Below are 12667 nucleotides of genomic sequence, written 5' to 3'. Positions count from 1 at the left end.
GAGCCAAAGACTAGAAAATATGGTGAAGCAAATCTTCCCTTTGGCTTCACCTGCACAGGTGCTGAGGTCGGTCTCCCTGCAGAACTGGTTTCCCCTGAGCAGCGCTGGGCTCTTCAAATCACGGACAAACAGGATCCCACATTCTTGATCTTTAGTTCACAAACACTTGTTGTAATGACTAACTGCTCCTGACATGTTGGAGATGTTTGCTCTTTATACAGTAAAGTTACAGCAGGATACAAATAACATCAGGCTGATCCTGCCACAGTTTGTTCCGTTCAAATCACAGACAAACAGGATCCCACAGCTGTTTATGTTTTTGAACCCATTTTGCACAGAGAGGCATTTTTTGAAAAATGTATTGATAGCAATGTTGAATATTATTACACAGAAAAAAACAACTACATGTAAAATAATCACACTGTGACCCTCTGCCTTTGTAAATGAAGGGACAGTTACTGCGTGTGTGTATGTAAGCATGTAAAACCTGAAGATAGTCAGATTAACAGTATTTTGTCTCTATCCGCCATTGTAGAAATGAACCTCATGTAAACAATAATTTTATTTATGTGTGGACGAAAGGCCCAAACGCATAGAAACAGCTGCGTGTAGGTGTGGACGCTTACTTTTATTTGTTTAATGTTTACTAAATGTTTGAGGTGTGAAATAAACCGCAATGGAGTTTGATAACAAAATATGTGTGTGTGGTTGGAGAATTTTTTTGTGCGGGGGGGTTCATGTAAAACAAAGGGGGGCCTAGCAAGAAAAGATTGGGAACCACTTACCTAGAGTGACACAAACTTTAAAACGAACACAAGACATTCTGAACTATTCAACTTGTATTTATCTTTTCAATATCTATTATACTTTTTCTTCAGTTCCAGTTTAAGTTTCATGATGTTTTTCACGATACAGGTGTCTTTACACTGTCACAGTCCATATTAATAAACTCCACAGGCATGAAAATGAGATTTGGTAGACTGGACATTGCTGTCGCTCGCAGTGAAAGAATTTTGTCAATAGACTTTACTTTTCTCTTGGGAGCGATTTGTTTCGGGCACTTTTCTGTTTATTTAAAGCAGCAAAGAGAGGCGCAAATCAAATCAAAATTTATTTACATTCCAAGTTCCTTACAGTGAGCGAGAGGCTGGTGAGGGGCCTAAGGCATAGGTGTCAAACTCTGGCCCGCGGGCCAAATTTGGCCCGCAGCCTAATTACATTTGGCCCACGAAGCCATACCAAATTACTATTAGAGCTGGCCTACTGGTACAGAGCGTTCTCACTCCCGAGGCGTAACATGTCGACGTTTTGTCACGTCCCGCGGCGTTCCTGAGGAACGCGAAAGGAGACCTTCGGCGTTCTTAGGGTACGCGGCGGGTTATGGCTGGAATCCAGTGCAATGACGCTCCCGCGGTAGTAGACGTTCCAGCCCTGTATTCCAGCCCTAAACCTAACCTTATCCCTAGCCCTGACCATAACCTTATTCCTGACCTTAACCAGGACTTTAATGATGTTAAATAGCGTGTTTCTAAGCGATTTGAAGAAAAAGAGCGAACATGTGTAGGTTCAGTCCAGACGGTTCTCATATTTCCTCTTTTTCCGAGGTCGTCATTTAGGAACGTGGTGGGTAGCCGAAAACGTAATATGTTGACGATTTGTCACCTAGCGTAAAATGTTACGCTTTGGGAGTGAGAACGGGTTGACGGTATTATACAGCTAATATATATATTGTTTAGTATTAAGCTTTGCTTGTTCCATATTCAGTTTTTCAGCAAAACTTAGTTTGAGTCCATAAGAAAAGATTCATTCTTATATCTGGAGGAAGATTTTTTTTTTCAATAAATATTAATGTTAGCCCGCGACTTTGTTCCAGTTTTGAATTTTGGCCCACTGTGTATTTGAGTTTGACACCCCTGGCCTAAGGCATCAGCTAACTGGTCTGGCGGAGTGTGACTATCAAAAACTATGATTTCGTCTTATTCTCGTTCAGTGTAAGAAAATTATGTGATAACCAAATTTTAACTTCATGCAAACAGTTGAACAGAGGTTGCAAAGAAGCAGACACATCGGATTTCAAAGGTGAATAAATCTGGATATCATCAGCATAACAGTGAAAGGAGATGTTGTATTTTCTAAAAATTAATCCCAACGGCAACATGTACAAAGAGAAAAGAGCAGGACCGAGCACGGACCCTTGAGGCACACCACAATAAATAGGGGCAGAAGCCGAGGAGTGTTGCCCCATAGCAACAGAGAACGACCTCTCTGAGAGGTAGGATTTAAACCAAGATAAAACCGTACCTTTGAGACCAACAACATGTTCCAGTCTTGATAGAAGAATGTTGTGGTTAACCGTGTCAAAAGCAGACAGAAGTAATAAGACCACAGAATACCAGAGTCAACAGTTAAAAGAAGATCATTAAAAACTCTAAGTAAGGCTGTCTCTGTGCTGTGGCGAGGTTTCAAACCAGACTGAAACTTTCATTAATACCATTTGCATCTAAAAAGGCCTGAAGTTGTTTTAGAACTACCTTTTCCAATATTTTGGAAATAAAAGGGAGTTTGGAGATCGGCCTGTAGTTAGTGAGACCATTAGGGTCAAGATTTTTCTTTTTCATAATAGGTTGCACAAGCAGCATGCTTAAGACAGAGACAAAGCTCTGATGACATGATCATTAAGTCAGCTTGAATCTTAATCAGCCGACCAAGTGAACTCCGAAACTGGCTGTTGGGACCCACACCCAGTTTCACACCTTGGCTCAGGCGATTAGAGGATCATCAGGGGTCCTTTTGTCCCTCTGTGGGGGGAAACTCCCACTAGGTTTATATCTGGGACTCTCCACCATTTGACCTTAGAACTGAAGAAGCTTCTCGGATGAGAGGTGAAACGTCTTCAAGCAACTTAAAGAAGTCCAGACGCTTTTCTTTGCAAGCTCCTTTGACTACGATGACCTGGATGACTGAGAACCTTCACAGACACTTTTTCATAATAGGTTGCACAACAGCATGCTTAAAGACAGACGGTACACAACCTGATGACAATGATGCATTCAGCAGAGATAAGATACAAGGACCAATAACATGTAAAGCTTCCTTAAAGAAACGAGAAGGAAGAATATCGTGCGGGGAACCAGAGATTTTGAGATGATCAATTATATCTTTTAAAGCAGAATAAGACACTGGCTCAAACTGTTGAAAGACAGTCAAGCATTCAGAGGCTGGAACTGGGTCTAAAACTGATGATGAATGAGATGGATGAGAAGCCCTTAGAGCTGAGATTTTATTCAGAGAAATACTTTAAGAATACTTTAACAGACTTTTGATACTTAGATAAGCAATTATGGAGGATGTCCAGAGAGACGTGGAGTTTGTCTTTCCTCCATTTTCTTCAGCGCAACGACGACATTCACGCCTAAGGGCAGCGAGTAGCTATAATTAGAATGAAGTTGGTTTGGAAACATATTCAGCGATGCTTCATCTCCTGCTTTGCGTTTGTGCGGGAGCCCCGTCAACAACCTGTCCACGATGCTAGCAGTGTCCAAGCATTCTTTTATTGTTTTTCTTTTCATACTGCGCCCCCTTCAACATTTTTAACTTAACAGCTTCATTTCAACTCAAAACATTCAACTATCAGCATCCAAGCTGCAGTTTCTTCAGAAAATGCATTTTCTAGTTTTAATTCTGTTATTAACCCCTGTGCCACTGTTACTATGCAGGCTTCCTTTCCACTTTGTGAAAACTGAATCGCTTCATTAAAAAATCTCAACCTTATGAACTCTGCATTCACAGGCAGTGTTAGAGTTCAGTATGAGTACAATCAGGCCTGTTTTATGTTTTTATATTTAATTCATTGTCTTCTTATTTATCTTTATTTGTTTCTCTACAGTTTTTTCTTGTTTTTAACTGATTGTGAAGCACTTTGGTCAACTCTGTTGTTCTTAAATGTGCCATACAAAGAAATTTTGAATTTGAATTATTTTTTCATTAGCTTATCAAGTAAGCTAATGAAAATGACATCGTAAATAAAAAATGTCTCTGTTTTATTCGCTGATGTTTCCTGAACATCGACAGAATGTGGAGAACAGAACATCTGTTGTGTTTACCAACTGAAGATAAGGCAGAGATACCGCTTTATACCACAAGATGGTGTAGTAAATCAGTGTAACAGTTCTTTAATAACAATCTGAAGTTGAGAGATGAACACATTTTGCAATAAAAGTACATTAAAAGGGAGAATTTATAAAGTCCTCTGACCAAATTAAAGACACATACAAGTAAAAATCAAACAGACAGAATTAGGGCTGTTCGATATAACGATATATATCGGATGATGATGTAAAAACGTCGATCGTTTCATTTTACGGTGTCGTTTGTTTCGTGGTTACGGTTTACGGCAATATTTGTTCATGTTTGATGGTCACTGTAGTGGCTATATTCATTTCTTAAAGTTCTCTCTTTCTCTTATATTTAATATAACCACACTACGGACGGACAAGCGCCTGTTTTTATGTGTTGTCGTTAGCAACAACGACGGTAACAGCATCGCGTGTCCGCTTGTTTATGTTCCACATAAACCTTTCACAATAAAGCTCAAGATCCTGTTGAGACTTTTCAAAATAAACTGAATCACGTGAAAGATGCACATTATTTATGGATGAGAATTAAAAAAGAGTTGTGTATTCTTGGTAACAGCCACCCTTTGCTTTGATTTCTGCTTTGCACACTCTTGGCCTCGTCTCCATGAGCTCCATGAGGCCGTCTCCTGAAATGGTTTTCCAACAGTCTTGAAGGAGTTCCCAGAGATGCTGAGCGCTTGTTGGTCCTTTGCCTTCACTCTGCGGTGTGCAAAGCAAAAATGTGCTTGTATTTGCTAATTAAATGTGAAAACACTGAAGCATTCCTACAAAGTCCGATATTTGAGCGCACACTAATAAAATCCCTTCTGTGACCATCACTGCAAACAGCCAGCTGATCTACACAGCAACAGGGATCCTTGAATATCAGATGAACACAAGAACAGAAGCCTCAGTGGAGACGAAAACTAGAGGCAGAAAGGAGGGAAGTTACCCAACTATCAGAACTGCAGAGAAGTGTGATGGGACGCCTAACAAGTACAACAAGCTGTACAAACCTGAGGCCTTAGAAAGACCCAGGCAGTGTCGTACTGATGTAGTTAGTCAGTTACATAATTAACCAGCCGTTAATATGAAAGTCATTGTTCAAGCTCAGCTTCTTCTAACATGAGATGATCGACTGCTTTGCTTTGGCGTGTACTCAACTGACAGTTTATTAGGAACACATGAAAAATAATGACACAGATGTCTGTTATGAAATTCTTCATCTTCTGTTCTGAAGTTTATGGGGAGAAATTACTTTCTTTTGAGGAACCATTAATCTGTTCACTGACCTTTTAACTTTGCAATCATTTTGAAGATGCTTCCTGCCCTTCTGGTTGGACTTGGTTTGGAGGTCGCTGTTTCATCGTTAACAGCAGCTTGAAGACCTGGACTGATGCTGAGGTACATCAGGAAATAACAGCAGCTGTCGCTGCATCACTGATGACATAAAGACTTTCTGTCTTTGACTGATTTTAAATGCATTCTCACACTTTTCATCTTCTGTGCACCTCATCTTCCTCCTCAGAGTTCCTGTCAGACACTCGGTGGAAATCTGGCCTCATTCCACAGCACAGCTGAGTACACCTTCATCAGAGAGCTCATTTACACAGCAGCAGGGTCGTATCCAACAGCTTGGGTTGGAGGCAACGACAGAGAGAATGTAAGTGTTTCACAGATAAAGAGGATGAGCTGCAGCTGTTTCTGATATTTCATATGTTTCTCTTCATATTCATCAGTTTGATTCAAATTTTATAATTTTGTCAAATCCAGGTCTGTGTTTTGTATATAAGACTTAGTCGTGTTCTTCTTTGTGTTAACTGAGATTTGTCTTTGAGCTGCTAGTGAGTATCTGCTGGCAGCAGACATCAAGTGTAGAGGGCTCTTGTCTGCACTCTCAGCATAAATGCACCAAAGTACATCAGAACAAAGTGAACCTCAAACTTTATTTCTGTGAGGGTTCTCAGTCATCCCGGTCATCGTAGTCTAAGGAGCTTGGAAAGAAAAGTGTTTGGACTTCTTTAAGTTGCTTGCTTTCAAGCATTTAAGCAACTTAAATGCTTTTCTTTCCAAGCTGCCTAGACCTCAAACTTTATTCTTTCAGGAAACTATGTGGATGTGGAGTGATGGTTCCCAGTTTGACTTCCCAAACTGGGCCAAAGGAGAGCCAAATGATTATAAAGGAAGAGAAGATTGTATGACGATAAACAATGGAGGTACAACTGAATCTGGGTTCATTTTTGAAATCCATTTTTATTTTAATTCAAATTAAAATCATGTAATCTTAGGTCTTTAACAGAACTGTTTTTTTCTTTTACATTAGAAAAGAAGAAAACATTTACTGCACAGACCTCTGATTTTTTTTTTCTATTCTTCTTTATTTTGAACCGTTTTTACAGGACAGGATTATGTCAACGATGCCTGGTGTAACACCAACACACCTTTTGTTTGTGTCAGAGATCCGTAACTGCTTCTTCGTGTGCTGACAGATCTGAATTGATGATGTCACTTCCATCACTGCTGGTGGATGTATTGACAAATATGGTTTCATATAACATGTCAAAGAGATTGACATCCCCCAGCTTATCTCCATCCAAGAGTGAAATAACGGACAACTATCCAGCCTTTATAACAATATAGCTATAACAATATATCTATATGTGATTCTGCTAATAGTTCATTATATATAAACTTCTAATCAAATATGAGTATAATCAATATAATATATGAGAAATGAAACTTCCGTAATGCTTGAACTTTGCCCTGGTTTGTGCTGCAGGGGCTGATCTAGAGAAATTTACTTAAGAAGGCAAAATCAAAGCCATTTCTTTTCACATATCCATCTGCATTCTGTAATATCTATTAAATATGTTTAAAATACATAAAATGGAGTAAGTATGAATTTGTTTTATATAAGCATACTCTTTAAATTTCTTATTTAACCCTATCTAACCCTATTTATCCCACATAATTAAATATTACAGTCAAATAAAACATTTTTCATGTGCTGTACAGCCTGTAAAATGAATAATTATGTGCCTTAAGTATAAAATCTAGGAAGCTACATACTAGCAACGTACAGTCTGCATTGTCATGAACACATTTTTCACCAAAAATTTAAACCTTACTTTTCATGATTTATTGGTAGAACTGGCTGTTTTTCACTACTTTGACTCCACCTGTATGTGGTAAAATGGTAAATGGCCTGTATTAGTATGTATAGTGCTTTACGACTGCTTTACACTACATCCAGTCATCCACCCATTCACGCACACATTCACACACTGGTGATGGCAGCTACATTGTAGCCACAGCCACCCTGGGGCGCACTGACAGAGGCGAGGCTGCCGGACACTGGCGCCACCGGGCCCTCTGACCACCACCAGTAGGCAACGGTGGTGGAAGGTCAGCCCATCATTGCGCCAAGAAAACACAACAACACACTTTCTCGACACTGGGTGTGAGTGGAGCCCTCTAGTGGTCCACCACAATATGTCAGTGTACAGGAACATTCAGACGGATTACTGTAATTCAAGACTGTGGAAACAAATGTTTGCATGTTTGTTTGTTTTTTCAAGTACAAGTGGATTATTTTCAACTCCACAAGGACATCATGTAAGCACTGACTCCAGCTGTGTTCCAACGAGTAAATGTTATCAGGAAATGATCAGACAGCAGAGGGTTTTCAGGAAACACTGTTAAATGTTCAGTTTCTATGCCATATGTTAAAACAAGATCTAGAGTGTGATTAAAGTGGTGGGTGGGTTCTTTTACATTTTGAGAGAAGCCAATTGAGTCTAATAACAGATTAAATGCCATGTTGAGGCTGTCATTTTTAGCATCTACATGGATGTTAAAATCACCCACAATAATTATTTTATCTGAGCTCAGAACTAAATCTAGATATAAAGTCTGAGAAATCAGACAGAAACTCTTGTAAGGCCCAGGTGGACGATAGATGATAACAAGTAAGACTGGTTTCTGAGTTTCACAGCTGGGGTGGACGAGGCTAAGCATCAGGCTTTCAAATGAATTAAAAGTCTGTCTTGGTCTTTAGGTTATTAATAGGCTGGTGTGAAAAATTGCTGCCACACCGCCCCCTCGGCCTAGCGAGATTTCGGGTGATCTCGGGTGTGATTCATTAACTACATAACAGTCCTCTCACCAGTTTCGAAGGATGGTAATAATTGTGACACATAACTTAATCATGTCGTGACAAGCTAGAGTTTAGAGACCTTTAATATTTATAATCCAGGCAGGTTTGCAGTAGATATTTGACTCTTTTCACGTGTGGTTCATGTATTCCGTCTTTCTTCTAATGCTGTTATAAGTGATTTGTGCTGGTTTAGTCTGTTTTTCATGTTAAATGGAATGAACATCTCTGGAGATGGTTCGTTCGTGTGGGGGTAGCCGTGCAGGAGAGGCTACAAGAGCTAAATATACTCTGCTTCTCTTAACTCTGGATAGTCTATTGGGTTAACTAAATGAGTTGTCCATATTCGAATGAAGCTGCTCCAGTCCAAAGCAGATGGATCCGTTCTCCTATAAGTACCATCCCAGAGTTTGCCAATTATCATAGCAATCTTTGGGACACACTCGACGTCCACAATGTAGAAGGCTAACAGCACCTTGAATTAGCTGATTTGAGCCAGTATATCGATTATCGTTTCAACCTCCATGACACTCCTTTACTCCAGACACGAGTCTTCAGTGGCATGCTGCAAGGCTAAGCATCACAACGGTCTGGGGGCACTGATTCAGCATCTTCATAAGAAATGTGTACCAAATAACTTCAGGCAGTCGGTTTCAAGAATCATCAACAAGGTGATAACTGGATATATCGTACGTGAAAGGAGATGAGTACTAATTAATCAAGGACTCTCGAATGTCAAATAATCTAAATCTATTGCAATATTAGGAAAGAAAGGTTATGAGAAACCAGATGCCACAGGGATTTTGGAAGCTTCGACGAACGCCCAGCAAAATTAGGGGCAGGGGGTGAGTATCGCTGTTTACAAGAGTCTAGAAGGTTTAAATAACTATCAAAGCCAGCCAATCTCTTCTGAGCTAGCATACTGATCAACACACCAGAATTCCCGTGGAGCACTCGACACAAACCATGTTCCTACTTTGGATGGAACATGCACTTTGTTTCTGCCAAATTGTAGTCAACAGCTTATAGCCCAGGTTCGTTAAATTCAAGGTCATTACACGTAGTACCAATTAATAATGACCGGCAGCGCGTGTGATATCTTTTGCCGTAGGTGAGATAAAGCCCAAGAGGTGAAATCTTAGATTCATAACGTATCCATTCTGAGAACGACCGAAGCGTTGTGACGGGATTAGAGGGTATAGAATTAATCGTTTAATCTTATTGGAACCAGCCGGGAGTTTAAGCCAGTGGACTTAAGATTTTCATAAACCAAGTGGTCCGCACAGATTATACATACGTATTTTCTAGTACGGACAGTTCTCGGAAAAGGAAGGGCTTTAAAGTCTGACTTATTATAAACTTGTCTAAAAATGTTGCGACACGAATCACTATGATCTAGGCTACGGTTGGAGAAAATGTTACCACATAGTGGTCTGCGTAAGGTAATAGAGGTACGGTCCTAGTCGGGACAAGACTTCTCGTATAGTGAAGGCCTGAACTTCTGCTAAAGGTCACATTTTAATAACTAAATATTATGATAAGCTAATAAAAGATGATGCTCAAGATCTTTTTTCATAAATGTGATTTCAATCATTTAGGATCTGCAAAAAAACTCATTTCAACTTTGTGTCTGAGGATTTCAGTGTTTTCAGCAGAGACAGGTTAAACTTTCAAAAATGATGAACGATTATCATTTCTATTTACTTCAAAAATTAATCTGAATGTACACACCCTAAAATATTATTTTTATAACTTTATTGTTTGAGTTACTTACCCTGACTCTTGTAGGTGCCACTACAGGGGTCTCCAAACCCTGTGTTTGATGTTCCAACACTACAGTTGTTCTGCCAGTTACACCTGTGAATGCAGGTCAAAGGTGAGTCAGCAGAGGACTGAAGTACGTCGTGTCATCTGAGAGAAGATGGAAAGAGAGTCAGCATCTGTACCTGTTAGTTACATATTCTCTACTATTGGGACTCGAACAGTGAACATTTTTGACGTGATCAGAATTTCCATCAGGGCACGTGGTGTTGTCACGGCGACCATAATTCGCCCAGGAGACGACTATAACCTGTCCTTCACCTGAGGAAGAGTTCATGAACTGTAACCATGTTTGTAGTTCTATCAAATGAATCCACTAAAGTTACAATAAATGAGAAAAATAAATCTGACCACACTGAAGGTTCGCCTGAGATCCTTCACATGTTACACTGTGGACTGACAAAGAAACGCATCACATTAGAAACTGTAATGATTCATGTACAGATGTGACTGATTGTTAGCTGATAATCACAGATGTAACAGACTCTCTGGGACGCAGGTGTAGGTGGTGTCCAGGTAGGTGCAGACGCCGGGATCAGAAGCACTGATGATGTTCATATTTATGTCACACACTTTTCTTCCATCACAGCTGCAGGGACACAGAAAGCAGCTCGTTTTCAGCTTTATTAAAGTGTCTCAGAGCTGCTGCTGTTTTTATTCAAACAGTCATTTGTTATTGAAGATCTTAAACTACCTGTTCTTCAATTAAATTAAATTAATTCAATTTTATTTATATAGCGCCAAATCACAACAAAAGTCGCCTCAAGGCGCTTCATAGATACAGAGAAAACCCAACAATCATATGACCCCCTATGAGCAGCACTTTGGCGACAGTGGGAAGGAAAAACTCCCTTTTAACAGGAAGAAACCTCCGGCAGAACCAGGCTCAGGGAGGGGCGGGGCCATCTGCTGTGATTGGTTGGGGTGAGAGAAGGAAGACAGGATAAAGACATGCTGTGGAAGAGAGACAGAGGTTAATAACAGATATGATTCAATGCAGAGAGGTCTGTTAATACATAGTGAGTGAGAAAGGTGACTGGAAAGGAAAAACTCAATGCATCATGGGAATCCCCGGCAGCCTACGTCTATTGCAGCATAACTAAGGGAGGATTCAGGGTCACCTGGTCCAGCCCTAACTATATGCTTTAGCAAAAAGGAAAGTTTGAAGCCTAATCTTGAAAGTAGAGATAGTGTCTGTCTCCTGAATCCAAACTGGAAGCTGGTTCCACAGAAGAGGGGCCTGAAAACTGAAGGCTCTGCCTCCCATTCTACTTTTAGAATAGAACAGAATAAACCTTTATTATGCCATGGATGAGAAATTTTGGTGTTACAGAGCTCTTACAGCAAAGGAAAATAAAATATAAAAGGAAGACACAGGGTGGTCCTATAAACATAAGCAACCAAAGTTCGTATATACCAGAGATGGCACGATACCACTTTTTAATGTCCGATTCCGATATCATAACTTTGGATATCTACGATACCGATATGAATCCAATATAGCGTATTTTGTAATCAATAAAACTGTTTTTCATAAATATCTTGCTGCATTTTGTATAAGTTCACACTTAAGTTTAAAAAAACAAGAGACTGAAGCTATTCTGTTGTACCTGTATGCAAAACATACACTGCACCCAAAACATCTTATAGTTCAGCAACACTGATCAATCTAATAAATTTAAACCTACACCATCCTCCCTATTCTGGTATTTTAAAGAGTACTTACCTACCTAACTAATAAGGTTGCCAACTCCCAGCAAAAATATTAGGGAACCACCCCCACCCGTAATCGATGTAATCAACTTTAATTTAATGCAAGTGTAAAACAAATGAACAGAAATCAATTATTTTTCTACAATATTTAAATAGATTCAACATCTTTCTTCAACAGAATTGCAGAACTGCACAGATGGTACTATAGCTTACTAGGCTGTATATTAGACTTATTAGTTACTATATACAATAATGGATTTCTATACATTTATCAGTGACCACTTTTGTTGTAAGATTCAGATAATTATTTATTCAAAGTTTTTAAATGACATAACAAAGAAAAGTATTTCTTTGTGCCCCCCTCTCCCTGTTAATGCCCTACCTGCCCCCCTGGCAACACTTTGCTAGACCCGCCCCTGCACAGTTACCAGCTGTCAGCTACCTAAAAAAGGATCCTGGTGTTATTTGTCTCTCAGAAACAGTTCATAACTTCAACTCATTCATGTCACCTAAAAGGTAAACCTGTTTCTCCATCACCTGTTCAGCTCTGATGATCCAGTAAGGACATCTCCTGGTTTCATCTTCATGTTTCCCTCTCAAAACCGACATCATGACCAGCAGGTTTACAGCTGTGGCTCCAGCAAACATCAGCTGATACTAGAAATTAATATTAAATAAATTCTAACAACAGCTGATCAAGCTTAAACGTGCTGCTGTTGTTTATCCGCTGGTTTCCTCTTTCTGCGCAAAGTGGGCGATAAACAAACAAGAAATATGGACTTGTGGCAGAAAAGCCGATCAGCTGATCATGATCAGTTTCATGTTGAAGTAGAAGAAGGGAGAGGATGAGTCTTTTCTCTCTTTT

The 12667-nt window shown here is 39.7% G+C and overlaps 2 protein-coding genes across 3 annotated transcripts in view; one reads left to right on the top strand and one right to left on the bottom strand.

The window, feature by feature from the left end:
* The window catches only part of LOC102303884 (lactose-binding lectin l-2-like), a 33467-nt gene extending 26142 nt beyond the window's left edge, over nucleotides 1-7325 (top strand). For both annotated transcript variants that reach the window (XM_042225084.1, XM_042225085.1), the window contains 4 exons: nucleotides 5434-5519; nucleotides 5644-5778; nucleotides 6220-6331; nucleotides 6515-7325. In XM_042225084.1, coding sequence (XP_042081018.1) covers nucleotides 5434-5519; nucleotides 5644-5778; nucleotides 6220-6331; nucleotides 6515-6582 — 401 coding nt within the window. In that variant the 3' untranslated portion in view covers nucleotides 6583-7325. The remainder of the gene's footprint in view (nucleotides 1-5433; nucleotides 5520-5643; nucleotides 5779-6219; nucleotides 6332-6514) is intronic.
* A 2694-nt stretch (nucleotides 7326-10019) lies between these two features.
* On the bottom strand, nucleotides 10020-10783 carry LOC121811899 (L-rhamnose-binding lectin CSL3-like). The gene is made up of 4 exons (XM_042225087.1): nucleotides 10575-10783; nucleotides 10441-10485; nucleotides 10215-10350; nucleotides 10020-10125 (listed from the first exon to the last, which is right to left on the bottom strand). The coding sequence occupies exons 1-4, from the start codon at nucleotides 10645-10647 to the stop codon at nucleotides 10035-10037; spliced, it is 345 nt and encodes a 114-aa protein (XP_042081021.1). The 5' UTR covers nucleotides 10648-10783; the 3' UTR covers nucleotides 10020-10034.
* Nucleotides 10784-12667: the final 1884 nt, after the last annotated feature.

Source organism: Haplochromis burtoni, unplaced genomic scaffold (assembly GCF_018398535.1).
Source record: "Haplochromis burtoni strain Fernald_Lab_line unplaced genomic scaffold, NCSU_Asbu1 Contig_159, whole genome shotgun sequence".
Taxonomy (NCBI): Eukaryota; Metazoa; Chordata; class Actinopteri; order Cichliformes; family Cichlidae; genus Haplochromis; species Haplochromis burtoni.
This window is presented reverse-complemented; position numbering and strand designations above follow the sequence as displayed.